At 54.8% G+C, this 27,150-nt stretch overlaps 5 protein-coding genes across 6 annotated transcripts; 3 read left to right on the top strand and 2 right to left on the bottom strand.

Annotated features, from left to right (window-relative positions):
• Positions 1-73: 73 nt before the first annotated feature.
• PINK1 (PTEN induced kinase 1) lies at positions 74-9,557 on the bottom strand. The gene is made up of 8 exons (XM_030230640.2): positions 9,237-9,557; positions 7,046-7,345; positions 6,014-6,117; positions 4,247-4,429; positions 3,714-3,877; positions 2,631-2,758; positions 1,650-1,886; positions 74-1,259 (listed from the first exon to the last, which is right to left on the bottom strand). Exons 1-8 carry the CDS (start codon positions 9,555-9,557, stop codon positions 999-1,001), a joined length of 1,698 nt encoding a protein of 565 aa, XP_030086500.2. The 3' UTR covers positions 74-998.
• A 1,460-nt stretch (positions 9,558-11,017) lies between these two features.
• CDA (cytidine deaminase) lies at positions 11,018-13,254 on the bottom strand. The gene is made up of 4 exons (XM_009099591.4): positions 13,032-13,254; positions 12,644-12,755; positions 12,318-12,375; positions 11,018-11,781 (listed from the first exon to the last, which is right to left on the bottom strand). Exons 1-4 carry the CDS (start codon positions 13,204-13,206, stop codon positions 11,668-11,670), a joined length of 459 nt encoding a protein of 152 aa, XP_009097839.1. The 5' UTR covers positions 13,207-13,254; the 3' UTR covers positions 11,018-11,667.
• Positions 13,255-15,701: 2,447 nt separating this feature from the next.
• FAM43B (family with sequence similarity 43 member B) lies at positions 15,702-17,052 on the top strand. Its single transcript, XM_050982525.1, has one exon. It carries the CDS (start codon positions 15,940-15,942, stop codon positions 16,828-16,830), a length of 891 nt encoding a protein of 296 aa, XP_050838482.1. The 5' UTR covers positions 15,702-15,939; the 3' UTR covers positions 16,831-17,052.
• A 1,161-nt stretch (positions 17,053-18,213) lies between these two features.
• MUL1 (mitochondrial E3 ubiquitin protein ligase 1) lies at positions 18,214-21,910 on the top strand. Its single transcript, XM_030233737.2, has 4 exons — positions 18,214-18,365; positions 18,464-18,551; positions 19,478-19,598; positions 20,565-21,910. The coding sequence occupies exons 1-4, from the start codon at positions 18,246-18,248 to the stop codon at positions 21,283-21,285; spliced, it is 1,050 nt and encodes a 349-aa protein (XP_030089597.1). The 5' UTR covers positions 18,214-18,245; the 3' UTR covers positions 21,286-21,910.
• A 567-nt stretch (positions 21,911-22,477) lies between these two features.
• CAMK2N1 (calcium/calmodulin dependent protein kinase II inhibitor 1) lies at positions 22,478-26,595 on the top strand. 2 transcript variants are annotated; one of them, XR_007779290.1, is made up of 2 exons: positions 22,478-22,829; positions 25,236-26,595. XR_007779290.1 is itself a non-coding variant. In XM_030232851.2 (2 exons), exons 1-2 carry the CDS (start codon positions 24,248-24,250, stop codon positions 25,304-25,306), a joined length of 231 nt encoding a protein of 76 aa, XP_030088711.1. In that variant the 5' UTR covers positions 24,193-24,247; the 3' UTR covers positions 25,307-26,595. The 2 variants fall into 2 exon arrangements, 1 of the variants encoding a protein (XP_030088711.1); XM_030232851.2 differs by lacking the exon at positions 22,478-22,829 and adding an exon at positions 24,193-24,407.
• Positions 26,596-27,150: the final 555 nt, after the last annotated feature.

Genomic DNA, 27,150 nt, shown 5'->3' on the forward strand with positions numbered 1-27,150 from the left:
TTTGCATTTAAGACACCCCGGAAACAATGCTCCACAGCCCAAACTGGATTGAGAGAACCCACAGAGCCACAGCCACATTAAATCTTTAATTTATTGTGCAACAAGCATAAATAACTTTCTCCCCAAGTTCCTCTAAACACAATTATAGCCATGAAATTGAATGCTGTTTCATAAACATGGCTGTTGTTATTTAAAGACCGATGTCTCTGTCCTCCCCACCACAGGACATTATTTCATTGAAAGAAACACAGGCAGGTAAAAGAGCAGAGCATCACACTGACCTCTTTAAGCAGGGGCTGCTGCCCAACCTCACTCTGTTTGCAGCATTATCCCTAACTGGAGAGTCTGACTCAGCCTTGGACCCTGGGGCAGCCACCACCACAGAGCTACAACAGTTAAGAACAAAAATAAGCGGGATTTGAGGATGATGTGCTTCCACTATCCTGCGTACAACTGTGAGGTTTTTAGTGCTGCTGACGCTCACGTTACCAGGCAGCACCACATCAGGAAGTTTTCAGGCTGTCATTTCACAGCTCAGAAGAAAATGAGTTTCAAACCACCGTAGTTACCCCAAGAACAGAGACTGCAGTTCCCTTTGTCAGCTTGGATTTCTGTGTGTCAAATTGTTTCTCTGTAAAATGCAGCCAGACAGTGCCTCCTCCCAGTCATCCCTCTGAAAGGAATCTGCTTCACTCAGCACAAAACTTACAAGTCAATTAATTCCCTAATGGGAGCAAAACCAACCACGTACCTCTGGACACCTGCAAGGTCCACACTCCCACCTCCCCAGAGGGTAAGGAAGCAAGGGCATCTCCTCTAGCAGGGACAGAAAAGCAGCATGGTTAACATTTGCTAGAGAGAAACTCAAGCTCCTAAACACAGGCCTGCAGCTTGTTCCCTAAAGCACTAGAGGACTGCAGACAGACAGAAAGGACAGGTTCCTATGTGCCTTTAGAAAGTGCCATTTATGTGGGATGCTTGTGTTCCAGGTGGTTCCTTCACCCAGAGTGGCTTCTCCATGCCAGCAACAGGAATATTGCTGCCCAGAGGTCTTCAAACTCGAGGTTTGCCAAGAAGCACATCTTCATTTTGGTTTCTACCTGGCTCTTCTCTGCCAGCCTGTTGGTGAGCAGGGTGGCTGCAGACTGGCAGAGCAGCCAGGCGATCATCTGGTCAGGTTTCAGGGTCCTGGATACCACAACACTGTCACCCCAGAGGCTCAGGTGCAGCACGTTCGCAGCCACTCTCGCAGACAACCTCTGCAAGAGGAAGGGGATGGAAGGGGAGGGGAGATTAGCTGATCCTGCTACACTCGGCCACATCACCAGCATGGAGCAGTGGCACCTCCAAAACTCCCTGGCCCCTGCCCCCCTAAAAGGCAATACCCTGTGAATCAGAAAGATCTTTCAAACTACTACTGTATGTGTATAATGTTGGGTGTAATCCTCCGGTGTGAGGTCTGCTCCTGACACAAACATCTGAAACAATTCACCACCACCCAGCAAAGACTTTTTTGGCTTTGATCCTTATGTTGTCCTTTGATTCTGCAGTGAGATCTGGACTACCACCTGCACCCACAGCCCTCCAAGGTAAAATGATCTGCCAGGGATACTCCCAAAGAGGGTATCTTGAAGGCAACAGCTTCTTACCTTGTTGGGATCTCTCTGAAGCAGCATCTTTATCACCTGCCTCACCTCGAGGGGCACATGGTTGGGCAGGCTTGGCAGCTGGTCCTCCTGGTAACTTCTGCTTTCCAGAGTGGAGTCCCCATGGCCATAGAAAGGATTGGCCAGGCCCAGGATTTCGTAGGCAATCGCTCCAACAGCCCAAGCATCGGCTTTGCTGTAGTTGATCACTGTGCCTGGACCAGGTGATGCTGTGATCACCTGCCACAGAGAGGGGGCTATTCAAATAAACAGCTCGAGTGCAGCCTCTGTGCTGAAATTAAATTTGTAATGCTTAAACCTGCATTTTCCCTGTAATAAACTTAGACACTGAACCCAAAGGTGGGTTGCATCTGAATCTGTGCTATAAATATTCCCTATTGGCATGCTCTAAGCCTCTAGCACTGCTCAGCCCACTGGGATGTGGGGAGGAGTCTGAACATTGCACTGAGGCTTTAGCTGTTGTCTCTGACCAGCATTCCCAGAGTTCCAAGAGCTATCTCCTGCTGCAATTATGGAGACAGGAGACCTGCAGATGAACAACCAACACCACGTCAAGGTGCTCCAGGTCCAGCAGACAGTTAAAGGTGACTTGGCTTTTAGTTTTTCTTATCATCAAAAAAATAAAAAGGAACTGTAAATAATTTCACAACCATCTTGAACTTTAGCCAAAAGCTACTGTTGCAACTGCTGCATAAAATTCTTAATAGTTACATGGAAAGGGGCCTCAATAAAGATTGAGTAAATTTGGGGGCAGGGGGGGAAAGCTGATTCTGCCTCTTAACACCAACTGATTACGTTTCACCTGTTAGAGCTCAAGGTGTCCATTTGACATAGTTCAGCACAGATGTTTACCAAATCTAACTCAAGGTAGGACACAAACCTTCTTGCCACCAAAACTTTTAGGCCCAGCAGCAGGACAAGCAGAAAACCAGCATCACAATGCACTGCTACAGAGAGATTTACCTCAGGTGCCATAAGGCAGCCGTTGCCACCCCGATCCACGTAGGAGCTGGTGAAGGGCAGCTTCAGGCCAATGTTTTCATCTGCCAAACAGCAGCCAAAGTCAGTGATGACCAGCCAGGGGCAGCCAGCTGTGAACAACACAGAGCTGCCAGAGTTAGGGTTCAGTTTGGAAGGACCTGGCAGCACCAAACACTACATCACATCAACCAGCTTGGTGTCCTCTGCAAACTGACTGAGGGGGCATTTGATTCCCTCATCAAGATCGTGGGCAAAGACATTGAGTAGAGTGACCTGATCTAGTGAGAGGTGTCCCTGTCCATGGCACGGGGTTGGAATGAGAAGAGCTTTAAGGTTCCTTCCAGCCCAGGCCATTCCATGATTTTATGTTTCCAAATATGAGCCCTGGGGAACAGAGAATCCTCTGTCACCTCTTGGGCCGGTCTCCAGGAAGGCAGGGTGGATTCCAGTGGTCTCTGTGTCTCTCTCCCTGACACTCAACCAAATTCTTCCATTCTTAATCACACAAACCTGCCTGCCTCCTATTGCTCTTGCCAATTTGAATCTCAATCACACCAAAACAAGAGCTCAGGTAATTAAAACTGCTGTTAGAAGCTGACAGGAGAACACATAGAAGAAAATGCTGCATCCCTTCCCTCCTAACCCATGTTTCATCATCCCAGGGTGCAGCACCACTAACCTGGCCATGGGGTGGGATTTTAAGAGGCTCCCTGTACTCTTTGGCTTGGGAAAGATGATAGAACCAAGAACCTGAAGCAAAGGCTCCTGCAGGATCCCAAATGCGGTGTTCCCAGATGCTCCAGTCAATGTTGGCTGTGCTCACGCAATTCATCATCTCACCAATACACTATGTCCATGTTAATGATCCAAAACCTCAGGCACAGATGGGATCAATGACTTGCTGCACTCACAGCAAATACTAAGCTAGAAACTAAACCTGAGATTATTCAAAAGGTTTGATGCTTCTTTCCTCAAACACGCAGCTGGGTGAGACTTCCCCAAATACCAACGTGACCAAATCACTTCTGTGAATTAACTGGCATTTATCCTCAGGGATCTACGTACCAGAATCAAATTCAACCAGGATGTTGTCAGACTTGAGGTCTCTGTGTGCTATTCCATGTCGAACAAGGTGGTCCACACCTTCCAAGAGCTGCAGAATCATCACTGTGGAAAGGCGAACATCTGGAGTGTTCTCCTGCAGATACTGGCGCAGCGTGAAGGGGTAGCTAGGCAGAACAAGGAAAAAAATGGGAATTAGCATCCTGGAGGCTTATCTCTGGCAGTTCAACCTCAGTGTTGGCTCATCTCATTACTAATTCTACTCCATCTCTAGCAGTGTGCTCAGACTAGGGGTGAAGTTCAGGCTTAGAAGGGCAGACAAATGGGGACAAACTCCACATTTCTCACTTCAATTTGGGGTAATTATTAAAAAGAACGGTTTGTCTTCATTGTGGAAGCACAGTCAGAACGTCAAGGACTTGGAACAGGTCCTGGGAGGCGTTTCCAAGAGCAGACTCTGCTCTTTGGCAGTAGCCCAGACCCAAGCTTTGCAGGGACAATACCCAAGTCACGTTAACCAGCTCCTCTCCACCTACTTCTTCATCACCAGGAAGAGCGTGCGGCTGTGACCGAGCCCTCTGGGGTTCAGGCTCAATGGAAGGACGTCGGGATAGTCAGCAAAGGCTCCAGGCAGCAAAGGGACAGAGGATGTGAATGCTCGGATCACCTGGATTATATTCGGATGAGGCTGCAGCTTCTTCCTCCCAAGGACAGGTTTTCTGTGCAGAGGAAAGACACCACAGATTGCACCAATCCCTCAGTTGGTTCTGATGGATCCCAGGCACATTGCTGTTATTGCTGGAACTACTCTTCATTATTATGGCCTGTCCTCCACACCAAAGGGTTCCCCAGCAGAGAGCAAACATGTTTTTTCTGCACTGAAAGCCTCATCCAGTGAGAAAGATTAAAGCTGCACAGGGTGGATTACAGGACTGCACATTAAGCAAACAGTCAGACACTCACATCCTGGAATCCATTCACTGAGCAAGAGCATGGGCAGCAGTTTCATTGCCCATTTCCCAACCAGCATCTCAGCCCAGTACTTCCCAGGGGGATGCAGAGCACCCACAGCCTGTACAGACCCACTGCAGCCACAGGCATATCCCAGCACCTTCTCCAGAGCTCAGAATCCACCTCGGTGCTTTCCAGAGCAAACTGAGCCAACCAAGGTGTCACAGGGGCTCTTCTGTAACTGGATTTCCCTATTCACAATGGCCAAATAGGAAATAAGGTGCTCTACCTGCATTACAAACAGAGCTTTGATAAAAACCCTCACACATAACATGCAGCCTTCATTTTACTCAAGCCCCACTAACCCTTCTATGCTGCTAACAAAGGCAGAGCCAGGCACAGGCTGCTTCTCCATTCAAAAAGAGCTACAGCAGCTCTAGAGAATAACACCCAAATGCAATTACTTTGTTAGACATAATAAAGGTCAACTTCACACTGGGAGTATCAATTAAGAACCTCTATTTTACGGCAGAGGCAGGAAGCTCTCCCTACCCTGAAAAGCAGATTACCTATTTGTCTGCAACACAAATCTCTCATCCCCTGAATGTCAAATATCCCTTTGGCTGCTCTACTGCATTCCCAGCCAGCCACGGGCACAGCATTCATTATTCATTTGTATTGGCAGCCGGGATGGATTTGAAATTTAAATCAGACAATCTGGGCTGTGGACTCCATTGTTTCAAATGGAAAAAAAAAGATGCATTTCTGAACAAAAAGATAGCTAACTTAAGGTAATTTAGAAGTTTCCGTGAGATTTTCCACCTTCATGCTGTTTGCTCACTTCCCACTCAGGTCAAAGAGTACGAACTAAGTAATTTCCATTTCCCTTCTCATCAGTTTTCCTGCACTAAAACAGTTTCAACCTCCCTGTCCAGCACCCATCTTACCCCAAACCACTCCTCAAACCTCACAGTCAACCTTACTGTATTACAGTGAAATCATGTGATGTTTAATACACTCAAATTGTTACCAATTGCAGCGGTGCAATTAAAAAGCATCACAATACAAATTTAAATGGTGTTCAACCAGTGGCTCCTCCAGCCTTTACCTCAGCAAATGCCAACACATTTCAACACAGGAAAGCTAAAACATAGCCACTAGACCCTGGTGGGATCTCAAATGCTCCCAAATTCTTGGTGCACCCTTCCAACCCCCTCTGGACCACATACGTTCGTAATGCAATTCCCTGCATGCCAACAAGCTGTTCTAGAAAGCCCTGTCCACCTTCTTAACAGAACAAATTGCTGCAAAACTAATCAAGGGATAAAATCAGCACCTTGCCACCTCCATACCTGCAGCCAGAGACAGCTCCATATTCCCTGGACAAGGCAAGGCCTGTAGCTGGGACGAGCTCTCGGCCCATGGCATCGAGGATGGCTTCACTCGAGGAACCAGCCTGCAACAACAATCACACCCCATGTGGGTTTCAGCTCCGAAATCACCTGGCCCCAATGCTGAGAGCAAATAATCCTGATGCTGGCACCATGTCTGGAGCTGGGTTGACTGAGACCAAATTTCAGGACCTCCTTCCCTTGAAAATCAAGGAAGACAATTAACAACTTAAAGAGTTCACTAAGGGAGGCCACAAGGTCTTTATTTGCAGAAAGAAATCTATTTGTCACTTCAAATGCACCCTTGACTGTCAGCAATCCAAACTATACCTTAGCACTCACTTTCAACTTCCAAACCCAAGTGGAAGAGCACACAGCTAAATGCCAGGGTACATCTGGAGACCAAGGGATTCCAGATGTTGGCATTTTGGAAGATTCTCTTGAAATATTCACTTGTCACATCAATGGGGAAAGCCACATGGATTTTTTTTAAACATGGAAGAGCCACATTGAGGAACTGGATCACCAGTCACCCAGGCTGGGAAACACTGGAGCAGATCTTGGACAGTCACTCACGGCAAGCAGGCAGGTTACTGTGCACCCTGAGACCACTGACTCTTCAGGAAGAAAACCCACCTCTGTCCTGACACTGACAGGACACCAGTTCCTAAATCACTGGCAGCAGTGGCTTTCTCCTTCTTAGACCTTTCCAATAGAGCCAGCCTCAGAAAACCTTTTCTTCCCAAAACATCACCTCCATACCCACGAGCTCCAGCAGCAGCTCTCGGTGCTGATTCCAGAGGATGATGAATGCTAATTACCTCGCTTTGGGACTCCACACTAACACTTGATGTCTCCAGTGTCACCTACCAACAGCTTTGTTGTGACACACTCATCCTGCACTCCATAATTAGTGCTTTCAGCACTTCAGTATTAAACACTCCAGCCAGAATTCCCCAGCAACAGACGGGGGATTCAGCAACGACTCCTTACCGAAATGTTCCACATCATTTTGATAGCTAAGGGAAAAGCCCCTTTTGGTTGGTGCTTCACTACAGGCTCCTCTTCAGCCCCCTGGGAAGCTGAGGCATGGTCCTGCTGCAGGGCTGGGAGAGGGCTGCTCTCGGCAGGATCCCGAGGAGCGGGGCAGAAAGGAATGGCTGCCTCATACACAGCAGCACTGCAGCCCTTCCCGATGGGCTGGCCAATGAGATACTCCTCCAGCTTGAAGCCCTGCCAGCGAAAGGAGCTCAGGGGGTCTTTCTGCGGCTTGTTCTTCCCAACAAACGTGGTCTGAAAGGAACACAAACAGAAAACCCACTCAGTTAGCCCAGACTTCCCAGTGAAGGAGAACTTGGTGCGTCAGTGGTATTACACATCCTGGTGGGATGATCCAACCTGAAAGTCTCAATCAGACTCTATGCATTGGGCTCAAATCACTGTAACCACATGCAGGCCATATATTTTTGTGCGATACAATTTACCCCTAAACCAGTCTTTTCTAAAGGTGCCCTTTTTGAGGGAAGAAGAGGAACCAGGAGAGGGAGTCATTTGCCAGTCTAGAATATAAATATATTTTCCGAGAGAAGCTGTGGCTGCTCCATCCCTGGAAGTGTCGAAGGCCAGGCTGAACAGGGCTTGGAACAAGCTGCGATAGTGGAAGGTGTCCCTGCCCATGGAAGGGGCGGAAAGAGACGGGCCTTAAAGTCCGTTCCAGCCCAAACCACTCCATGATTCTGTGGTTATGTAAAGAAAAGTTTAACTGAACATTTCTGAAAACAGATGCATTATTACACTTTTCTCCCTCTCCATAAACAAATCAGGCAAGCAGCATTTAAAAGAAAATCCAATTAAAAGCAGCAACAGGAAAAACAATGGCCTTTTTGCAGCAGTCGGCTGTGAGGGCTGGTTAGTGTGAGGAAGAGTGAATCTATGATGGGAGGGAGCTGAGGGAGGATATCAAAAGATGTGGAAAAACAACACACAGGAGGCTGTTCTGGAGTGTCATCACAGTTCATGATCCTACAGGTCTGGTGCTGCCCCAAGTGTCACCATAATGATACAAAGGAGTGGCCTTCTCCTGAGTTGCAGCCCCAAAGCAGCAGTGACACCCTAGGGATGTGTCACTGGACACAGACCAGGGACAACAAATGGAACACCCAACAAGGACAGAGGAGAGAAAGCATCCTCTTCAGAAGAAACTTCAGAGAATGTGTCTGCTGGTCAGTGGAGCAGGTGACAGCTGGCTCTGAGCACCAGAGGTCTATTTTTACCCAGGAAATAAGTTCAGTACCATCCGTCCTCCATGCCCTGCCAGCACGGCCTGGGCCAGCACCACACGGTCCCCATGGGGATCAACATCAGTGTCCTGGGACATGAAACCCCCACCGCCAGAGCCCTGACCCCCTCCCTCTGTGGAGGGACAGGGAGTGAGGGTCCCTTGATTTTGAAAGTACCTGCTTTAGGGCAATGAGGGGCTGAGTGAGAGGCTTCCCCAGGACCCTGTTTTTGGGGAGAAGGAGCTGCCTTTGGGGCTGCTCCCAGCACCCCTCCTTTAGGGAGGTGCCTGAGGGCTACTCATTGCAGCACCCCTCACCTTCCTTGGGGAGAGATGGGGAGGTGTCTGGGGAGCTCCCCAGTATGCCCTTCACAGGGCCTGTCAGGGGGTCTCCCCACAGCAGTGAACCCCTTCCCTTCATGAGGGGTGTCTGAGGGGCTCCATAAAACAAGGCTCTCCCCTTCAACAAGGGTGTCTGGGGGGCTCCCCACAGCAGTGACATCCCCCCCCATCTTGAGAGGGGGCATCTGAGGGGTTGCTCACAAGAAGCCCCCTCCCCTTTATGGATGATGTCTAACGGCTTCTCCAGAGCAACGAGCAGAACCCTCAGGGAGGGATGTATGAGGGACTTCCCAAAGCAAGGATCCCCCTACCCTTCATAGGAGGGCGTATCTACGTGGATCCCCCCAGCACTGACACTCTGTGCTGTTCATGGGGGAAGCTCAAGGGGCTCCACACATCAAGGACCACCCTCTCTCTCATGAAGGATGTCTGGAGGGCATCCTGGGCCTCTTCTGCCCTTCTTGGGAGGTGACTGAATGCCTCCCCCCGCGGCGAGGCCCCCCCCTCCCCCTCACTGAGGGCGCCCCATGCGCTGCCCAGCGGGACCCCCGTGCCGCTCCCCACCTGGATGTGGCGACACGCCGCTTCAGCCCGGCGCTGCTCCTCCAGGCGCGGCTCCACCAGGCCCAGCGCCATGGCCAGCGCCAGGCAGACGCCGCCGCGGCCCCGCCGCGCAACGGCCGCCAGCCCGCCCGCCGGGCCGCGCAGGAAGAGGCGGCGGGCGGCCGGCAACCAGGCCAGCCAGGGCCGCCATGGGACGGGCGGCGCGGAGGGCGCGGGCCCAGGGCCGGGGCGGGGGTCGGGGCGGGGGGCGCGGGGCGCGCAGGGCGGGCGGCACCGCGGGAGGAGCCGCAGGGCCCGGGCCAGCAGCAGCCGGACCGCCATGGCCAGCGCGTCAGGGCGGGGGGCGGGGCCCAGAGCGGCCAGAGCGCGAAACCACGCCCCCGGCACCGGGCGGGGGATGTGGTCGGGAATGGGCCCGGAGCGGGGCGCAGAGTGGGACCGGGAATGGGGCAGGGAATGGTCATGGAGCAGGGCTGGGAATGGGCACGGAGCGGGGCACAGAGTAGGGCAGGGAATGGGCACGGAGCGGGGCACCGAGTGGGGCCGGGAATGGGCACGGAGCGGGGCACCGAGTGGGGCCGGGAATGGGCACGGAGCGGGGCACCGAGTGGGGCAGGGAATAGGGCCGGGAATGGGCACGGAGCGGGGCACAGAGTGGGGCAGGGAATAGGGCCGGGAATGGGCACGGAGCGGGGCACAGAGTGGGGCAGGGAATAGGGCCGGGAATGGGCACGGAGCGGGGCACAGAGTGGGGCAGGGAACAGGGCCGGGAATGGGCACGGAGCGGGGCACAGAGTGGGGCAGGGAATGGGGCCAGGAATGGGCACAGAGCGAGACACCGAGTGGGGCAGGGAATGGGCACGGAGCAGGGCAGGGAATGGGGCACGGAGTGGGGCAGGGAAAGGGGCACGGAGCAAAGTGTGGAAATCGGCATGGAGTGGGGCATGGAGCCGGGCAGGGAGCAGGGCATGGGAGTGGGACATGGAATGGGGCATAGAACAAGACATGGAGGCGGGCATGGAGTGGACTACTCAACAGGGCATGGAAGGGGATATGTAGCAAGGCACAAAGCAGGATATGGAAGGGGAGATGGTGTGGGGCATCAAGCAGGGCATGGAATGGGTCATGGAGCAGGGCACACAGCAGGGTGCAACCAACGTAAAGCCTTGTGCAATGCAGGGTATGGATGCCACAGCTGGGAGTGCCTTGGCATGGAGCACGGCACTGCCCTGGAAACCGCCACGGCACAGCCCAGTGCGTGGAATCGTCAAATCACAGAGTCACAGCCTGATTTGAGCTGGAGGGGACCTCAAAGCTCATCCAGTCCCTTGCCATGAGCAGGGACACCTTCCACGATCCCAGGTTGCTCCAAGCCTTGTTCAGCCTGGCCTTGGACACTTCCAGGAATCCAGGGGCAGCCACAGCTTTTCTGAGCAGCCTGTGCCAGAATCCCTCCCCTGCTGCCCGTGCTGTGGGATCAGCCCCACAGAGAGGCTCATCCAGCCTCTCATCCAGCAGCATCTCCAAGTCCTTCCCAGCAGGAGTGTTCTACATTCCCCAACCAGTAGGGATACTGAGGGGCTGCCCTGAGCCAGGGGCAGCACCCTGCACTCGGCTTTGTTGAACCTCATGAGGTTCCCAGGGCACATCCAGCACCCCCCAGCCCTACCTGGGCTGCAGGACAGCCCCAAGACCCCGCTCCCTGTGTTTCATTCATTCAGGAGATAAACCAGAACTGCTTTTAGTTCACTTGGGCATGGCAGAAATGCTCAACCCAGCGGTGGTTGGGAAATGTAATTAATTTGTTAATCATTGTATTATAAATCAGTACACAATCAACAAATGGCATTACCCTGGAGGCACAAAACCCTCCAGAACACCCCAAAAATTCCTTGTCCTCTTCTTCACCCCACAGAATAAAAGTAAGGAAAACAAGCTGGGAAGAAAGGAGCAAAGGACACGGTCAGTGCAATAACCATCCTGCAATCCACGTAATCTGGATTGGGTCACTAATTACTTCTGGGGTTGATGGACCTTTCCCCTCTTGCTTTCACTTCTTTTTAGAGCTGAAGGATCCGGCACTTTCCCAAGCAATGATTTTGCATTATTCAGGAGTGGTTTCTGTACCAAAGCCTGTTTGAGTTCTGCACCAAACCCATGTCCTCCCTTGCCTACAGGGATGTCTGGACGCTTTTTTCACTAATAACAGGGAATTTCTATGATTTGATTTAGCCATTTCCTCGGGGCAAGGTGGAGCTGGAGTCTGCAAATCAACACTGAATTAGAGGATGAGACAGAGGAACAGGCAACTTAACGGTATAAACAAATTTCCCACCGTGTTGTTCCCAAAAAGTTGCTTATAGGCTGAGAAAATCGGGGAAAACCATTGTCCCCTGTGCCTAAGGGCAAAGGCTGGTGGCGGCCATGCTGCTCAGACCTTCTTCAGGTCCTCAGGGCCAAAAGAGAGTGGCAGCAGCTCCTCCAGCCTCTTGACAATGTAGGTGCCATCTCCTTTGGTCAGGTAGACATCCCAGTCTGTGCCAAACTGGAGGAGGAGAAAGAAGAGCCTGATGAGGGAGAAGAAGAAGGGAAGAAGCTGCATTTCTTCCCCAGATTACTCATATACCTTTTCAGGTTCACAGGGAGCATCCCTCTCTATTACACGTATTTTGGTTTGGTTTATCAGCATTACCTTCCCATTAAATATTAACAACCCCAAAACAGGGTGTGGGTGCTGGGATTCCCAGGAGGAGGGAGATGAGAGCTGGACAGGATCTGTGGGAAGCTCACCTTTTGCAGGAAAACCCCCATTTTCAGGCTTGCCAGAGCAAGGACTCAAGGGCAAAACCCTGCCCCTGGAAGGTGAGCTAATGAATTCCCACTGAACACCCACCCAGGTCAGGAATACCCCTTTGCCAGGGGATAATGAAATCTGAGGAGCCTGGAGCCAGCCCTGGGGCTGAGGATGGAGGGGTTGCACCCTCCTTGGAACCTCCAGGTGTTTTAGGGGGAGATGCCTGGGGTCAGGGGATGGTGTCTGGAATCAGGGAATGAGCCACAGAACCCCACACAAGCTGTCACCTCTCTCATCACTTGTCTGCAGGCGCCACAGGGTGTGATGAAGTGGTCCCCCATGTCACTGCCAAAGGAGAAGGGTACAGAGTCCTGAGGTCAGAGGACGGGAGAACACTTGCAGAAGACCTTCATCCCCCAATAAATACAAGCCACAGCAGATTTGCCCCCCAATTCCTCCAAAAAAAACATGTAAAAGCTTTATTTCCCTCCCCCAAACGATGGAGCTGCTGCAAAAGCTGCAGCAGCTCCTCCTTTTCCCTGAGGAGCAGTGGGGGATCTCCTGCTGATTCCCACCCTATCCCTCACCACTCCAGCTCTCGGAGCACCCTCACCTGGTGATGGCCATGGCCTTGAAGCTGGTGTGCCCCTCAGAGATGGCTTTTTGGATGGCACCACGCTCGGCACACATCCCCAGGCTGTAGCAGGCATTCTCCACATTGCACCCTGCAGGGACAACCCCGGCATCAGCCACCCCAAATCTCACCAGCTCATTTCTTCTTGGGGAATTGACAAAGAAAAGCCATTTCCCCTGCTTCCCCTATTTATTTTCCCATCCACTGTGATCTTTGGCTCGGTCCCGGATGGAGGCTGTCAGGAGGCAGCGGGGGAGGACACACAACACCAGCACCCCAGGATGACCCTGCTACACCCTCACACACAACCCAAGGCTTGCTGAGGGGTTCCCCGAAATCCCTGGGGGGGTCTCAGAGCCCATCTTACCTGAGAAGATCTCTCCTCCGCTGGTGAGCAGTGCAGCTCCCACTGGGAACTGGCTGTAGGGGCAATAGGCGCAGTTTTTGGCCTCCCGGCTGCGGCGCAGCAGGAGCTGGAGATGGTCACCCTGAGGCTGGCCTGGGGGGACAGCAGGGAACGGGTGCTGCCCGCTTCTCTCCATTGCTGCAGCTGCCTGCCCTGCCTGCTGACGCCGCGGTTAAATATTTCCTCGCCAGGAAAATAGGCTGGCCGGGACGCCAGGATAACGCCCCGGCACGGGGCTGAACTCTGGAAAGCATCCTCAGGGGCAGCCCTGGCCCCCAAAGCACCGTATTCAGGGATTCCCACATCCTTTCCCTGCCTGCTGCCTCATTTTTTCCAATTTCTCCTGTTTTCGTTATTTACTTCCTCCTTTCTCTGTCCTGGCAGAATATTTGTCGGCCGCCATCCTGGAGGTTTTTTTCCTCCTCAGTTCAAAACTGGTTCTGTGGCTCCGCAGGAAAATGTCCTTAGATCATTCCTGATGGGAAGGAACAACAGCTCCTGATCAGTGAGATCAAAAGAAATAAATTAATAAGATTGAAAGCATAAAAAAAAATTATCATAAAAAATAATATTTTTCCGGGTCTTCTAACTACAAGCAGCAGGGGAAACTGGCTGAAGACACAGGTGGTCAAAAGTCCAATTTCAGATGCCCTCATGCTGGAGCCCAAATTCAGTTTGGCTGGTGCTTCCATGGGAATCAGCCCACGCAAGGTAAAGGGCTCCCAGGTGATCATCAAATTGCTTTTTAATTAAAGAATTCTCTATTTTTCCCCTTGCCCAAGGAGCTTTCTGCCCCATTTTCTAGCTGCAAGGACAGCTGTCACAGGTCCCAGGGATTTATCACTGGGATTTTTGTCCAGTTTCTTGGATTTTGGGAGGATTTTGTCCTTACCTGCTGGTTTTGCCATCAAATCTTGCCGCTGGGTCACTGCTGAGGAGCCACAACAGGCTGGGAAGCAGCATCCAAATTGGGAGTGTCTTCTGATGGGGCTGAAACTCCAGGAGCTGAAACTGAGTATGGGACAGTGAGACCACCACAGGCACCCCAAGAAACCAAAGCTGGGATGCTGAGATCCGTATTGTCCAAGGGATAACCAGGAAATCCACCTTCCACACACTGCCAGGGTGCTTGTTGACTCTGGAGCCCAGCAATGACAGTTCACTACTTGTCAGGGCAGTGAGTGAGATCAAGGATTGGCAGCCCTGAACCAGCCCACAGCTCCTTTTCTCAGCTTTCAAGTGCAAATCCAGGTTTTTTTCCCCTATATACAATGCAGTGCAGAGTCTCCCTTGCCCCCCAAAATCTGGGAGAAAAAAGGAAAACCAGTCCTAGGGCAATTTGTGGGTGGCACTGTGGGATCAAACCAGTGTAGAGGGACACCACAGCCCCTCCCCGACCCCAATAATGTGGAATCTGTAAATAAAGAAGCTTCCAGGGTGGTTCACATCTGCCCTCTCAATATGAACACTGAGCAAGTATACACGGTCCTCACCTCAGCCATCAAGAGCAAAAACAGAAATTATGAAAGACAGAGGCTAGCATAGCTAGAAATCTCCCTCATTAGCACTAATTCCCTAATTGTCATCTCCCCAAAACCATCCTTGCACTAGGAGCAAACCATACAGCCCATGTTTGCATAAGAAAAGCTGAAAACCAGATAAATTCATGCATTTTTTATTATTTTGGCTGCAAAATCTTACAAGGCTGTTGAGGCCGCGGCAGTGAGAGAGTGGGGCTGGTGCTGTCTGCCTGTGAAGCTGCTATTTTAAGGTTGTATTTGCTTCACTCAAACTGCAGAAAATCTGGGAAGCTGCTGGGAAATGGCTTCCCGTTCCCTGCAACACCCCACTCTGATTTTCTTCCTCAAGCAGACTAAAAGTGGGGGAATGTGGGGGAACATTCTACCCCTTTCTCCTCCCCATTTTTTAATCCCAAGGCAAACAGAGCATCCCCAAGGGTCTCCCTGCTTTACCTCCAGATGAAAAAAGAAAAAAAAGAAAAAAAGGTGAAAATCAGGGTTTGAGCCAAAGGCACTGAATCCTGAGCGGTCTCAGTCTCCACTGCAGGGCTGAAACCTTGCAGTGCTCCCCAAAAATCCCCCCTGAGCTGTGCCATGGGGAAATAACATTCCATTCTCCTGGAGAGAAGCTGTCCTAGAGCCTTGGCCAGAGATAAAAGCAACAGGTTAAAAGCCAGCTCAGCCCAAAAGGAGATGAGCAGCAAGGAGGTCTGACTGGCTTGGAAATAACAGGAGCAAATGGGAGGCTTGGAGGAAAAAATGCCAGCAAACCTGCAGGATCTGCAAATCCTGGCACACACCCTTGTGACATGTATTGATTTAGGGGAACCCCCCACCTTTTTGTCGTTCCCGTGTCAGAAGCCATCATCTGACCTTCCCAAAATCATCCCCCAACCCGGGTGGGAAATGAGGGAATATCCCCTGTCGCCGGTGGGTTTCGGTGCTGGGGGTCTGGCTGTTGCATGGAGAATGGGGGCTGGATTCCCCCCCGGCTTCCTCTCGCAGCCGGGGCACGGAGCGGGCGCGCACGGAGCCGGCGGGGGCCGCTCACCGGCGGCTCCCCGCGTGCTCGGGGAGGTGGAGCAGCCCACGGAGAGCCGCGTCCCCGCAGCCGCCGCCGCTGCCGCTCCCGCAGCATCAGGCGCAGGCGGCACCCGGAACGCGGCGGCTCCTCGGCTCCGCATCCTCCGTGGGCAGCCGGATCGGACACGGGGCCGCATCCCGCTGCCGGGGAAGGGGAAAGACCCCCTGCGCGGGGGGTGCTGGGACACCCCCCAAACCGGCATCGGGGCTCGGGGGGTGGTCCCGCTGCTTGCGAGCGAGGCCGGCATTAGCGGAGCGGAGCCGAGATGCTGCCCTGGCGCCGGAGCAAGTTCGTGCTGGTGGAAAATGAACGTAAGTGCAAAGGCAAGAGCCTGGGGCCGGGGCTGAGCTACGCGGCGCTGCTGGCCGGCTTCCTCCGCTCCTGCCCGGACCTGCTGCCCGAGTGCCCGCTGGAGCGCCTGGGAAACGTCTTCCGCGGGAAGCGCCAGAAAGTGGAGCTGAACAAGGAGGACCCGACGTACACGGTGAGGTACCTGGGCAATGCCGTCACCCTGCACGCCAAGGGCGAGGGCTGCACCGAAGAAGCGGTGGGCAAGATTTGGGCCAAGAGCGAGGCGGGCGCCGGCGGGGCCAAGATGACGCTGACGCTGGGCCCTCACGGCATTCGCATGACGCCCTGCGAGAAGGGGGCCCGCCGGCCGGGCCACGCGTACCTGCTGCACCGCATCACCTACTGCGCCGCCGACCGCCGGCACCCCAAGGTGTTCGCCTGGGTGTACCGGCACCAGGTGAAGAACAAGGCGGTGGTGCTGCGCTGCCACGCCGTGCTGGTCTCCAAGGCCGACAAGGCACGCGCCATGGCCCTGCTCCTCTACCAGACCTCGGCCTCCGCCTTCAACGAGTTCAAGCGCCTCAAGAGACAGAGCGATTTCCGCCACGTCCAGCAGCAGCTCCTGGGCGACGCCATCGTGCCTTTGGTGCCGCTCCGAAGGCTGCTCAACGCTAAGTGTCCCTACCGCCCGCCGGCCGAGCGGGCCCGCTGCGCCCCAAGGCTCAGCTCCATCCTGGAGGAGGAGGAGGAGGAGGCCTTCGGCGCCGGGACGCCCTTGGGGGACCCCGAGCGAGCGGCCGTGCTGCGGCTGGCCAGCGACATGAGGGGATGCAGCCTGCGCGGGCCCCGAGCCGCCGTGTGCTGAGTGCCGGCGGAGCACGAGGTGCCCTCCCTGCGCCCTGAGCCGGTGCTGGACCCTCCTCGGGGAGCAATCTGGACAAGACAGCAGCTCCGCTTGCAGGAAGAGCCGTGGTGGTGGTGGGTTTGCACCCCAGGGACCCCCCCCGGCCCCGCACATGAACCTGCTCCCGTGCCTCCTCCACAGCGGCCATAATAATAAAATTAATGTGTGTTTTCTGCAGTGTGACGGCGCCTGTGTCTCGCCCGGACCTTGGCGGACAACAGAGTTAAGCTCGGCTCTGAGGCAGTTTGGGGGGTTTATATTGCTTTTACCCCTCGAAAGGCAAGCCAAGGAGGGGGGGCTGCGGAGTCCACGGTGTTTTCCTGCAGCACCGAGGGCGGGGGAGTACTGCTCTGCGTAGTCATGGCAACTTCATTTTTTAAATATGGGGGGGGGCGGTGCCACCCACGTCGGGGGAGCAGTGACGGAGGTTTGGCCCCCTGGACTCCACTGGGGAGCACAACTTGCCTGCACCACCCATCCCCCTCCCTCCAAATTAGCACCAAGGGCCTGAAGATCAATAATTTACAAAAAAATTGCTATTTTTTTCTTCCCCTTTTTCTGCTTTCCCAGAATAAATGATGGTAAGGAGATGGGGGGTGGGGATGGGGGATGTTTGTGTCCTCCCCAGCAGCGACCTGCCACCCTGCCATGGCCCTTTGTGGGGTGGGAGAAAGGACTCTGCAAAGTGGGGCTGGGGGCTGTGTCCTGAGGCTGAGCCCCCGCAGTGGGGACCAGGTGGTGCTGCTGCCCCACAGCCCAGCGAGGGGTTGTAAGCCCCTCCCCAAGGTGTTATAGGGCTGGGATTTGGAGAGATAAACCCTCCGAGCCACGGGGGGACAGACTTTGGTCTGACCACTGTCCCCCCAAACTTAGCAGGTGAAATTTGGATTGCCCCTCCAGCCCCAAGGTGGCGGGGAGGCTATGGGGGATGCTCCCCCTCCACACCCAGGGGCATTAGGATTTGGGGCCAGCTGCCAGGATCCTAGGGGGTGGCTGGGATTTGGGCTAATCTCCCTCAGATACTGGTGAGGCTGGAGTTTGATGTCCTTCCCAAGACCCCAGGGTGGAGGTGGGGGTAAAAGAGGTGTGGAGGCTGCCACCTGTCCCGCTCCCCCAAACTCGGACGGGGCTTATCCCCCTAAAGCTCTGTGGGGCCGGGATCTGACCCGCCTCCCCTGACTCACAACCTCTGTAGGGGGACACTCCGTGTTACCCCGCACCCCACCAGGGCTGTGTGGAGCCCCCACGCCCCGCCCGGCCTTGGCGGACCCCCCGTCTCTATGGCGGCACTGCGGCGGCCAGAACGCATCTCGTGATGTCATCACCACGCGCCGGCGCGTCTCGTGGTTGCCGTGGTAACGACGGGCCCTGCGGCCATGGAGGGCGGCGGGCGGCCCTCGGCCGCACAGGCCGTGCTCTTGGCCACCAGCACCGCCATCACCGCCCTGCTCTACTCCATCTACCGGCAGAAGGCTCGCGTGGCCCGCGGGCTCGAGGTGGGTGTGAGGGGTGCGACGGGGTAATGCATGTGCCCGGCCCCCGAGCCGCGGCCTGGTCTCGCTGGCTGAGCCGCGGCCTCTGTTTGCTCCCGCAGGGCGCCCGGAAGGTCCGGCTGGACGGGGACCTGCGGGCCGTGCTGCTGGAGGCGCCCGGACGCTGCGTGCCCTACGCAGTCATAGAAGGTAGGGTTGTGTACAAACACCAGAGGTTTATGTCCAAAAAGGAGACAGAGGAGTCCTATAACTTTATTTGAACCAAGGGAGAGGTCATGGGCGTTTCCCATGGGGCCTCTCAAATTACTAGAGGATGCAGCCTCCTTTTTATTCTCACTTCCCGGCCGCATTTCCCTCTCTCTTTCCCTAATGGCTGAGGCACTTGAGAGGTGCAGACTGCCTGAAATGCCTGATACCTAAGACCCCTTTCTAATGTATAACCTGTCCTCACCTTTCCCTTTCACTTTCCTTTTCCTTTCACTTTCCCTTTCCCTTCCCTTGCGTCAGTCAGTGGAATTCCTATGGAATTTATGGTTCTTCCCATTGTTTTTTTTCATCTATCAGTATCTAGTTTTATCTACCAGCAGACCCACAGTTTGTTTGTAAAGACAAATCCCTCATTCCTTTCAAACAGGACCTGAAGTGGCACCCCAGACGGTGGTGGGGGGGCACATCCTGCGCCACAGCTGCTCCTCACCTGGAGATTTCATCCCCAGCTCCTCCTCCCGTGCCCATCAGCTCATTTCCCCCCCACCATGCAGCCACAGACTCCTGACAGCAGAAAATACAGGCTCTTGGCCCTTTTGCCCCCATCTTAGAATTCTAGAATGGTTTTGGTAGAAAGAGATCTTAAAGCTCATTCAGTTCCACTCCTACTATGGGCAGGTACACCTTCCACTAGCCCAGGTTGCTCCAAGCCTTATCCAACCTGGACTTGGACACTTCCAGGGATGGGGCAGCCACAGCTGCTCTGGATACCCTCACCAGCCTCACAGGAAGGAGAGGATTTCTTCCTAGCAGCCCAGTGAAGCCATTCCCCATGGTCCTGTGAGTGCCAGCCTTTGTCCAGGGTTTGTTTCACGAGCCGTCACATGGCCCTTGTGTTCCCATTGCAGGTGTGGTGCGCTCGGTGAAGGACACGCTGAGCAGTCAGTTTGTGGAGAACTGCAAGGGGGTGGTTCAGAGGCTGACACTGCAGGAGCACAAGATGGTGTGGAACAGAACCACCCACCTCTGGTATGTGGTGCCCTTGGGAGGTCTGACAGCTTGAAATGGCCTCAGGAATGGCCAGAGTGATCAAGTGCCTCTAAGCTGGGTCCCAGAGTAGCCTCCACAGTGACAGCTGCCATAATGGGGGGTTTGGTTGATTTTTGGGCTTTCACAGAGGGGCTGGAGGAGAAGAGAGCATCTAGTAGCCCAACATGGGCTGAAGATTGATCAGCCCCACTTTGTTACCCCACCAGAGGATGGCATTTAAAAAAAAAACCCCACTTGCAGAACAGAAATTAATTGGATTTGGGTGATCTCCATGCCCAGGTGTCCCAGAACTGCTGAAACAGAGCCCAGTGATGCTGTTTGATAAGCATTTGGTAACACCAAATTGGAATGTGTGACACATGGTGCTTCTTCTCATGGGATGGTTTGTGACAGCTGGGAATGCCACAGGCAAGTGAGGAGGAAGTAGGTGGGGATGGGGGAAGCCCCCACTGCTTGTGGAGCACTGAGGTGAGGGTGGAGTTGCCTCGTGCACGCCTGGACAGTGCCGTGAGGGGAAAAGTGTTCTCCAGCGTAGTAGTGTTTGGCTACAGTGATGGTCCTATCCAGGGAGGCCACAACCGACAGCAGAGGAAACAGACAAGTCTCTTCGTTGTTTAGGACGAGAGTCCATTTTATGTCCCACTCCCCTCCCCTCCCAGCCCGTGCCATGGCGGGGAGGAGGCAAAGGCCTGGGAGCCTGAGCAAAGTCCAGAGAGGGGAGACACACACCCGGGGCAGGGTTTTATCAGATGTCCCATGGGAGGAGTCTTAGGATCAGATTACAGCCTCCTCGGAAGGGAAAGGCTCCACATTCCAGAGACCCCCATCAAAGAAACTCCACTCAGGGTGTGTCCCATCTGGCAGTCCCCAAAACCAGCAGGCCATCCCAGGCTGTGTTTCCCATCAGGGGCAGTCAGTTCACTTCCCCCCCTTCTCCCTCCCCAGGAATGACTACGAGAAGATCATCCACCAGAGAACCAGTACCACCCCCTTTGACCTGGTCCCTGCCGAGGATGGCGCCGGCATCACCGTCCGGGTGATGAAGCCTCTGGAGGCTGCCGAGCTTGGCCTGGAGACGGTGTATGAGAAATTCCACCCCTCTGTCCAGTCCTTCACGGACGTCATCGGCCACTACATCAGCGGGGAGCGTCCCAAGGGCATCCAGGAGACGGAGCAGATGCTGAAGGTGGGCACAGCCCTGACTGGGGTGGGAGAGCTGGTCCTGGACAACGCCACCATCAAGCTGCAGCCCCCGAAGCAGGGCATGCCCTACTACCTGAGCTCCCTGGATTTCCAGTCCTTGCTGCAGAAGCAAGAGTCCAGCGTACGGTTTTGGAAAATCCTGACAGTGGTTTTCGGCTTTGCCACCTGCGCCGTGCTGTTTTTCCTGCTGCGGAAGCAGTACCGGCACCACCGGGAGCGGCAGCACCTCCGGCAGATGCAGGAGGAGTTCCGGCAGGCCCAGGAGCGCCTGGGCAGCGCCGAGGGTGGGGAGGTTCTCAAAAATTCCTGCGTGGTCTGCTTGAGCAGCACCAAATCCTGCGTTTTCCTGGAGTGTGGCCACGTCTGCTCCTGCCACGAGTGCTACCAGGCGCTTCCCGATCCCAAAAAGTGCCCAATCTGCAGGCAGGGCATCACCAGAGTGGTTCCCTTGTACAACAGTTAATTTTTTTCTGGTTCTCGGCGGGGAGACTTTGGATTTAAAGCTGCCACTGGCAAAGGGGTTTTGTCACCTCGCTGCTTGGGTGGTGGGTTTTGGGGAAGGGGAGGGAGCTTGAGGGAGCATTTGCTTCACCAGGGGGCCAGAGCAGAGTCTGAAAAGGTGACTGGAGGCAGCTGACCAGGGCTCACACTGTGCTATGGAGGTGTTTTTGAGAGAGATGATTCCTTGCCAAGGGTGACGTGCTTGGGGGAAGATGCAGCTTGAAGCTCTTCTGTTAAGGTTTGGACTTGAAGGGTTTGTGTCATAGGTACAGAGCCTTCAGCCCTTTACCCAGCTGATAAAAACATGGGGAAAACTGAAATAAAATGCATTAAGGGTTCTGGGAGACTGCAGAATTTTTGTGAGGCTGCCAGAGGGCTGTAAGGCCTCATGGAGCAGGAGGGGCTGTCAGAGAGCTCGTACCAGGGGGTGTGAACACAGGTAATTCTGTGATCCCCCCAAAATGGCTTTGTCAAACCAGGGTGTGAGGATGGGGATGTGAGAGTGCTGTGCTAATGGCTGATGGCTGTGCTTGGCTTGGCTTGGGATAGCAATTGAGGTGTGATGTAATAAAATAGGATGAAAAGCGTGTCTGTGTTATTCCAGGGGAACAACAGGGAAGGATTCCAGGGGAGTGGTGAGGTTTGTTCTTCCTGAGGTGGACATGGTGAGTCTGGGTCATCCCAAGCCATGTTGGAGGTTGGCTGAGGGGGGAACCTGTCCCCCCTGCACTGGACATGACAGTCACTGCTGTCCCCTCATGATACAGGTGGTGCCAAACCTCCAAACTGACACAAAAAAGGAAAATTCCCTGACACTCCTATTTTGCCATAAATCCCATATGCACCCAAGAGGGTTAATGGACCCAAAGTGCTGCTGCAGTTAACATTTGCTGGGGAAGACAATTAGAGAAACATTCCTGGGGAATGAGGGAACCTCAAGTAGGAGCAGTTCCCAGGACTGACAGAGCCCCTGGGCAGCCCTGCTCCAGGCAGAGCTGTCCACATCCCCCAGGCACATTTAAAAAGAAACATTCCCATTGAATGGCATTTAAAACCCCCTGGATTTACAGTGAAGATGAAGGTTTGTTTCTCATTAAACATTAACCAGAACAGCCGGGCAGTGTCCGAAGGCCATTCTGGCTGTGGGGCACAAATCCACGGCTGGATTTGGAGGAGGAGCCGGTCCCTGGCGATTCCGGTGCCGGGAAAGGGCCACGTCCCACCAGCTGTAGATGGCGGTGGCTGCCTGCAGGGCGAGGCAGCCCGCGGAACAGAATCCCAGAGGGAACAGCGGAACACAGCTCAAAAAGCCACACTGCAGCCCCAAAACCCAGAAGACAGATTGAAATGGCAGAGTCCCATCTGCTGGAAGAGGTGTCCCTCCTCTTCAGGGGAACGACCACCCCAGAAAGCCTCATCCCCTCACTGGGGACAGCAGGGAGGTCAGTTCTCCTCACGGAGACATGGCCTCGAGCCTTGGTGTTTTGCCCAGGAATGGAGCATCAGGTAAAGCCCAAAAATACTCCTTGGAGGGGCTGTGCTTCCCCATTACCCCTCGCCTCCTGTTTCCAAGCTTTCCCTGTGATATCTCGGGCGTAGCCGCAACCTTATGTAAGAAGCTGACAGCTCGGGGGCGGGCAGGAGTGCAGGGGAGAGGGGCTTGTGCAGCTCTGGGGGCTGAGGATTTCAGCAAACGAGGGCTTTGGAGATGGGAGCAGCCCCGGGACAGCGCACCCCAGCCTTGGCACCACCAGGCACCCTGTCCTTCCATTCTGGTCTGCCCCAAAATGAGCCAGGCTCCTGATTCCTGATTCCAGAGAAATCCTGTAACTCAGCCTTGCACAAACAGGTTCTTTGCTGCTGTCCTCCTGCTCTCTTTTGTGGGAGATGCACCACAGATGCCTGAACACCCCAATATAGCTGTGGCCTGTCCCAAAATGTTATCCCCAGCCTTCCCATCACTCACTTTGCCAGGCAATAACCCAAAAGACCCACACTGTTGTGGTGACTGCATAGAAAGCTCAAAGTGACTCAGAAGTCCTCCTGCAGTGCCCCAGGAAAGGTTCGTGCAGGAACGGGTCCCAGGGACCCCCAGCCAAGCACACCCAATCCCCCCACGCTGCAGCCCCCCACAAAGTGCCAGAGGCCCCCATATGGCTCTGCAGGGCACGTGAGGCTGTGCCCACGGTTCCTGGGAGCTGGCGCAGGGCTCCCCAGGGGGGTGGAGGGGTCAGTTCCAGACTTTTCAGGAGTGGCTGGGGAGGGCTCACTCTGAGCTCCCTAAACGTGTCTGTGGGGTAGTCTAGGCTCCCCAGATGTGACTGTGGGGAAGATCTGGGCTCCCCAAAAGTGCTGTGGGGCCACGTAAGCTCTCCAAGGGTCCTTGCAGGGCAGCTCTGGGCTCCGCGGGGATGCTGAGGGGCAGGTTGGGGAATCCAGAGGATGAAGCGGAGCAGCTCCGGACTCCGCAGACTGTGTCTGCTAAGCAGCGCTGGGATCTCCGGGATGCTGGGAACAACCCGAGGATACTCCGGGACAGCTCCGTGCTCCGCGGGGAGCCTGCGGGGCAGGCCCGGGCTCCTTGAGGATGCTCCGCGCTCCCCGGGGACGCTGCGGGGCAGGCGGCGGGGCAGTCCCGGGGATCCCCGGGGTGCGGGATCAGCCCGCGGGGCGGTGCCGCCGCCGGTGCCGGGGGCCGAGCCGGTCCCGCCCCGCCCCGCCCGGTCCCGCCTCCCGCTCCTCTATCGCCGTCGCCGCCGGAGCCGCCGCCGCAGCCGCGGAGCCGCGAGCAGCGCCGGCCGGGCCGGGATGTGACGGGGCGGCTGCCCCGCGCCCGCTGCGCCGCTGCCCCGGGCCCGCGGGCCCCGCGCCCCGGGAGGCTGTCGGGGGGCGGCGGCGGCGGCGGGTCCCCCCCCGCCGCCCCCATGTCGGAGGGGCCGCCCTACGGCGAGGGGCAGCTGGCGGGGGACGCGGCCGTGGGGCAGCTGCCCTTCCCCGTTCGCCTCCGCGGCGGCGACGGGCTCCTGGCCGGCGGGCAGGGCAAGCGGCCGCCCAAGCTGGGGCAGATCGGTCGCAGCAAGAGAGGTGGGTGCCGGAGGGACCGGGTGCACAGGGAGTCGCCCGGGATGCGGGTCACGGCCCCAGGGATGCGGCGGGATGCAGAGGGATGCAGCGGGTATCACGCGAGTGCTGGGCATCGTGTACCGGGAACCTTCCCCGGGGATGCGGGATCCTGGGGACCGTCCTCAGGGACGGGGCATGATACCGGGCTCCCTGAGGATGTCGGGCATCGCGTCCCGAGGACCTTCTCCAGGGATGCAGGGCACTGGGGACCGTCCCCGGGGACAGGGTATGGTGCACCGGGCTCCCTGAGCGATGATGGGCATCGTGTTCCTTCCCCAGGGATGGGGGGCATCGAGCACATTTCGGGGATGCAGGGCACCGGGGACGTCCCCGGGGACGAAACATGATGCACCAGACTCCCTGCAGGATGTCAGGCATCACGTCCTGACTGTCACCGGGGTGTTGGATAGCCAGGACCTTCCCTGGGGACAGGACATTTTGCCCTGGGCACTTCTCCGGGTATAGGGCAGCAGGGACGTTCCTCGGGGACAGGGCACATTCTCTGGGGACCATCCGCGGGGCACTGAAGTGAGAGAACCTTTCTTGGGGACACGTCCTTTGCCAGGTGTCCCCAGGGACAGGACACCAGTGCCGGGGCGTGCTATAGTGGGGACGCTCCCTGGGGACGGGACGCGGTGCCGGGTGCCCTGCGGCGGTCGGGGCCGTGTAGCTTTGCCAGCAGCCACACCAGGGATGTGGGACCCCTCCAACCCTCCCCAGGGTGACCTTGGGCGGGGGGAGCACGGCGGCACAAAATTCATCGCGCTTCTGTTTCTTTCTGCTTTCTAGTGGTTATTGAAGATGATAGAATTGATGATGTGCTGCAAAACCTCTCCGAAAAGGCCCCTCCCGGTGTTTAAAGCCTCCCTGGGGACGCTGGGCTGAGGCTCGGGGTGGGGTCGGTTTACAATGGCACAGGTGATCGGCAGAGAATAACCCCCAGCACCGCAGCGACCGCCCGCCGAGCGCCGCGAACGCCGCCCGCGCCCGCCTGCGGCCCCGCGGCTCCTCCTGCCCTCCGGAGACGCGGGAGGGGAGGGCGGCGAGCGAGCCAGAGCCCAGCCGTGAATTCAAAAATGATAATAAATTAAAATATATCTATGTAATCGGGAAAATAGTGACCTGCTTCAAACTCCCCGCCCCGAGGGATGGACGGAGGAGGCACGCTGCGGCTCTGAATTACTCGGGATCGCTTTTCTCGAGATGATGAACCTTGTGCCGCGCTAGATCGGGGGGTAAGAGGAAAGGGGGCAGCGGGAGATGGGGGGAGCGGGGGGAACAGCCCCTGGAGTCTCCCTCCGGCCAGGGTTGTTCCCAGCGGGCACCTTGTTTACATGATTTAATCTTGCAAAAATGAATCCGTGCACTTGGATGTACCACGCTATCCCCTTCTGTATGAGTTTCTTTTTTTTTATGTTGATGTCTTTGGATGTTGGGAAATTATATAAAATAGATATATATATATATATTTAATTTTAGTCGCGTTTTAAGGTTCTCGAGGGGGAAAACCAAAACTTTTATAAAGGAAAGGCCTGAAGGAAGAATTGCTGGTTTATTTTTTAAAGCTTGTACTTCTTGGTTGCTGTGAGCAAAGGGACAGATTTTATATGTATGGGGGAGGGCGGGGGGGTTGCTCAGCTTTTCTAACTACCATGCAATCTGTAGTGTGGGTGATCTTGGTTTTGTTTTCTTTTTTTCCTTATATTGTGGCAGTTTCCTCTCTTTAACAGACTGTATTAAAACATATATATAAAAGAAATTATTTAATGTAATCACAAGAGTGCCAAACACTTGGAGATGCTGGAGGGCAGCGATTCCCTCCCTGAGACGAGAAGCACTTGGAGCTTTCTGCTCTTTCTAGGGCTCGGTCGATCTCTCGTGGGGTTTTCTCTGACTTCTCTTTTCTAATCTTTCTTTTTAACTATTTTGCATGATGTGCATAAAAACAAAAGGGGAAAAAAAAGAGGGGGGGGGACAAAAAGCGCCTCTGGCGCCCGGGCTTGATTCTTGTTTCTGTTTGCGATTGACTGACAGACCTCAAGGCAGGTTTTTCTTTCCTCCTTTTCTTAAATATTGTGTATGTTGCACTTTTATCCACTACACAGGGCTATTTCTGCAATGTCCGAATAAAAAGGAAAATGAAACAAAACGGAAAAAAATTATAAATGCGGATTTGCCGTGTTTTCCCATGGGCTGCCAGGGCCAAACAGCATGAGCATCCATCCCTGTCCCCGCAAATAATCCCAAAAGAACTAAGGAAAACCTCCCCACTCTCTAGCACAGACCCCTGTTAATCTGAATAACTAATTGTAATTCATATTTATTTGTGGGATTTTTTTTTTGTTTATTGGGAAAACGCTTCAGGGGCACAAATTTAATGGAAAAATACAACATTGGGTCCTGAGAGTGCCTGTTGGGAATGGGGAATAAAAGGTGGCTTCTCCTTCACCAGTGGGAAAAGCTGTGGAAAATGGGCATTTCCCTTCCAGTATTGCCTCCCTTCCCCCCAACCCCCAAATCCTGGTGTTAAAAAAGGCCATTATCCCTTCTGCCCATGCCACCGAGGGCACGAGCCAACCTTTGTGCCCGGGGAACAAGAATATAATCACAGATGGGAAACAGGTCCAGGGGTGGGATTTTATTGCAAAGAAAATCATATATTGCAATAAAAGCAGGATGTTACTGAGCTGGTATTTGTACAGGA

This window comes from Serinus canaria, chromosome 21, assembly GCF_022539315.1.
Source record: "Serinus canaria isolate serCan28SL12 chromosome 21, serCan2020, whole genome shotgun sequence".
In the NCBI taxonomy this organism is placed as follows: domain Eukaryota; kingdom Metazoa; phylum Chordata; class Aves; order Passeriformes; family Fringillidae; genus Serinus; species Serinus canaria.

Coding starts and splice junctions, on each gene's coding strand:
- PINK1 (XM_030230640.2), bottom strand. CDS start 9,557: ATGGCGGTCCGGCTGCTGCTGGCCCGGGCCCTGCGGCTCCTCCCGCGG. Junction 2,759..3,713: donor CCTGGTTGAATTTGATTCTG/GTACGTAGATCC, acceptor TGTTGTTCACAG/CTGGCTGCCCCTGGCTGGTC. Junction 1,260..1,649: donor TTCAGAGAGATCCCAACAAG/GTAAGAAGCTGT, acceptor TTCCTCTTGCAG/AGGTTGTCTGCGAGAGTGGC.
- CDA (XM_009099591.4), bottom strand. CDS start 13,206: ATGGAGAGAAGCGGGCAGCACCCGTTCCCTGCTGTCCCCCCAGGCCAG. Junction 12,756..13,031: donor CGGAGGAGAGATCTTCTCAG/GTAAGATGGGCT, acceptor TTGTCCCTGCAG/GGTGCAATGTGGAGAATGCC. Junction 12,376..12,643: donor AAGGCCATGGCCATCACCAG/GTGAGGGTGCTC, acceptor CTCCTTTGGCAG/TGACATGGGGGACCACTTCA.
- FAM43B (XM_050982525.1), top strand. CDS start 15,940: ATGCTGCCCTGGCGCCGGAGCAAGTTCGTGCTGGTGGAAAATGAACGT.
- MUL1 (XM_030233737.2), top strand. CDS start 18,246: ATGGAGGGCGGCGGGCGGCCCTCGGCCGCACAGGCCGTGCTCTTGGCC. Junction 18,366..18,463: donor GCGTGGCCCGCGGGCTCGAG/GTGGGTGTGAGG, acceptor TTGCTCCCGCAG/GGCGCCCGGAAGGTCCGGCT. Junction 18,552..19,477: donor GCCCTACGCAGTCATAGAAG/GTAGGGTTGTGT, acceptor TTCCCATTGCAG/GTGTGGTGCGCTCGGTGAAG.
- CAMK2N1 (XM_030232851.2), top strand. CDS start 24,248: ATGTCGGAGGGGCCGCCCTACGGCGAGGGGCAGCTGGCGGGGGACGCG. Junction 24,408..25,235: donor GATCGGTCGCAGCAAGAGAG/GTGGGTGCCGGA, acceptor TCTGCTTTCTAG/TGGTTATTGAAGATGATAGA.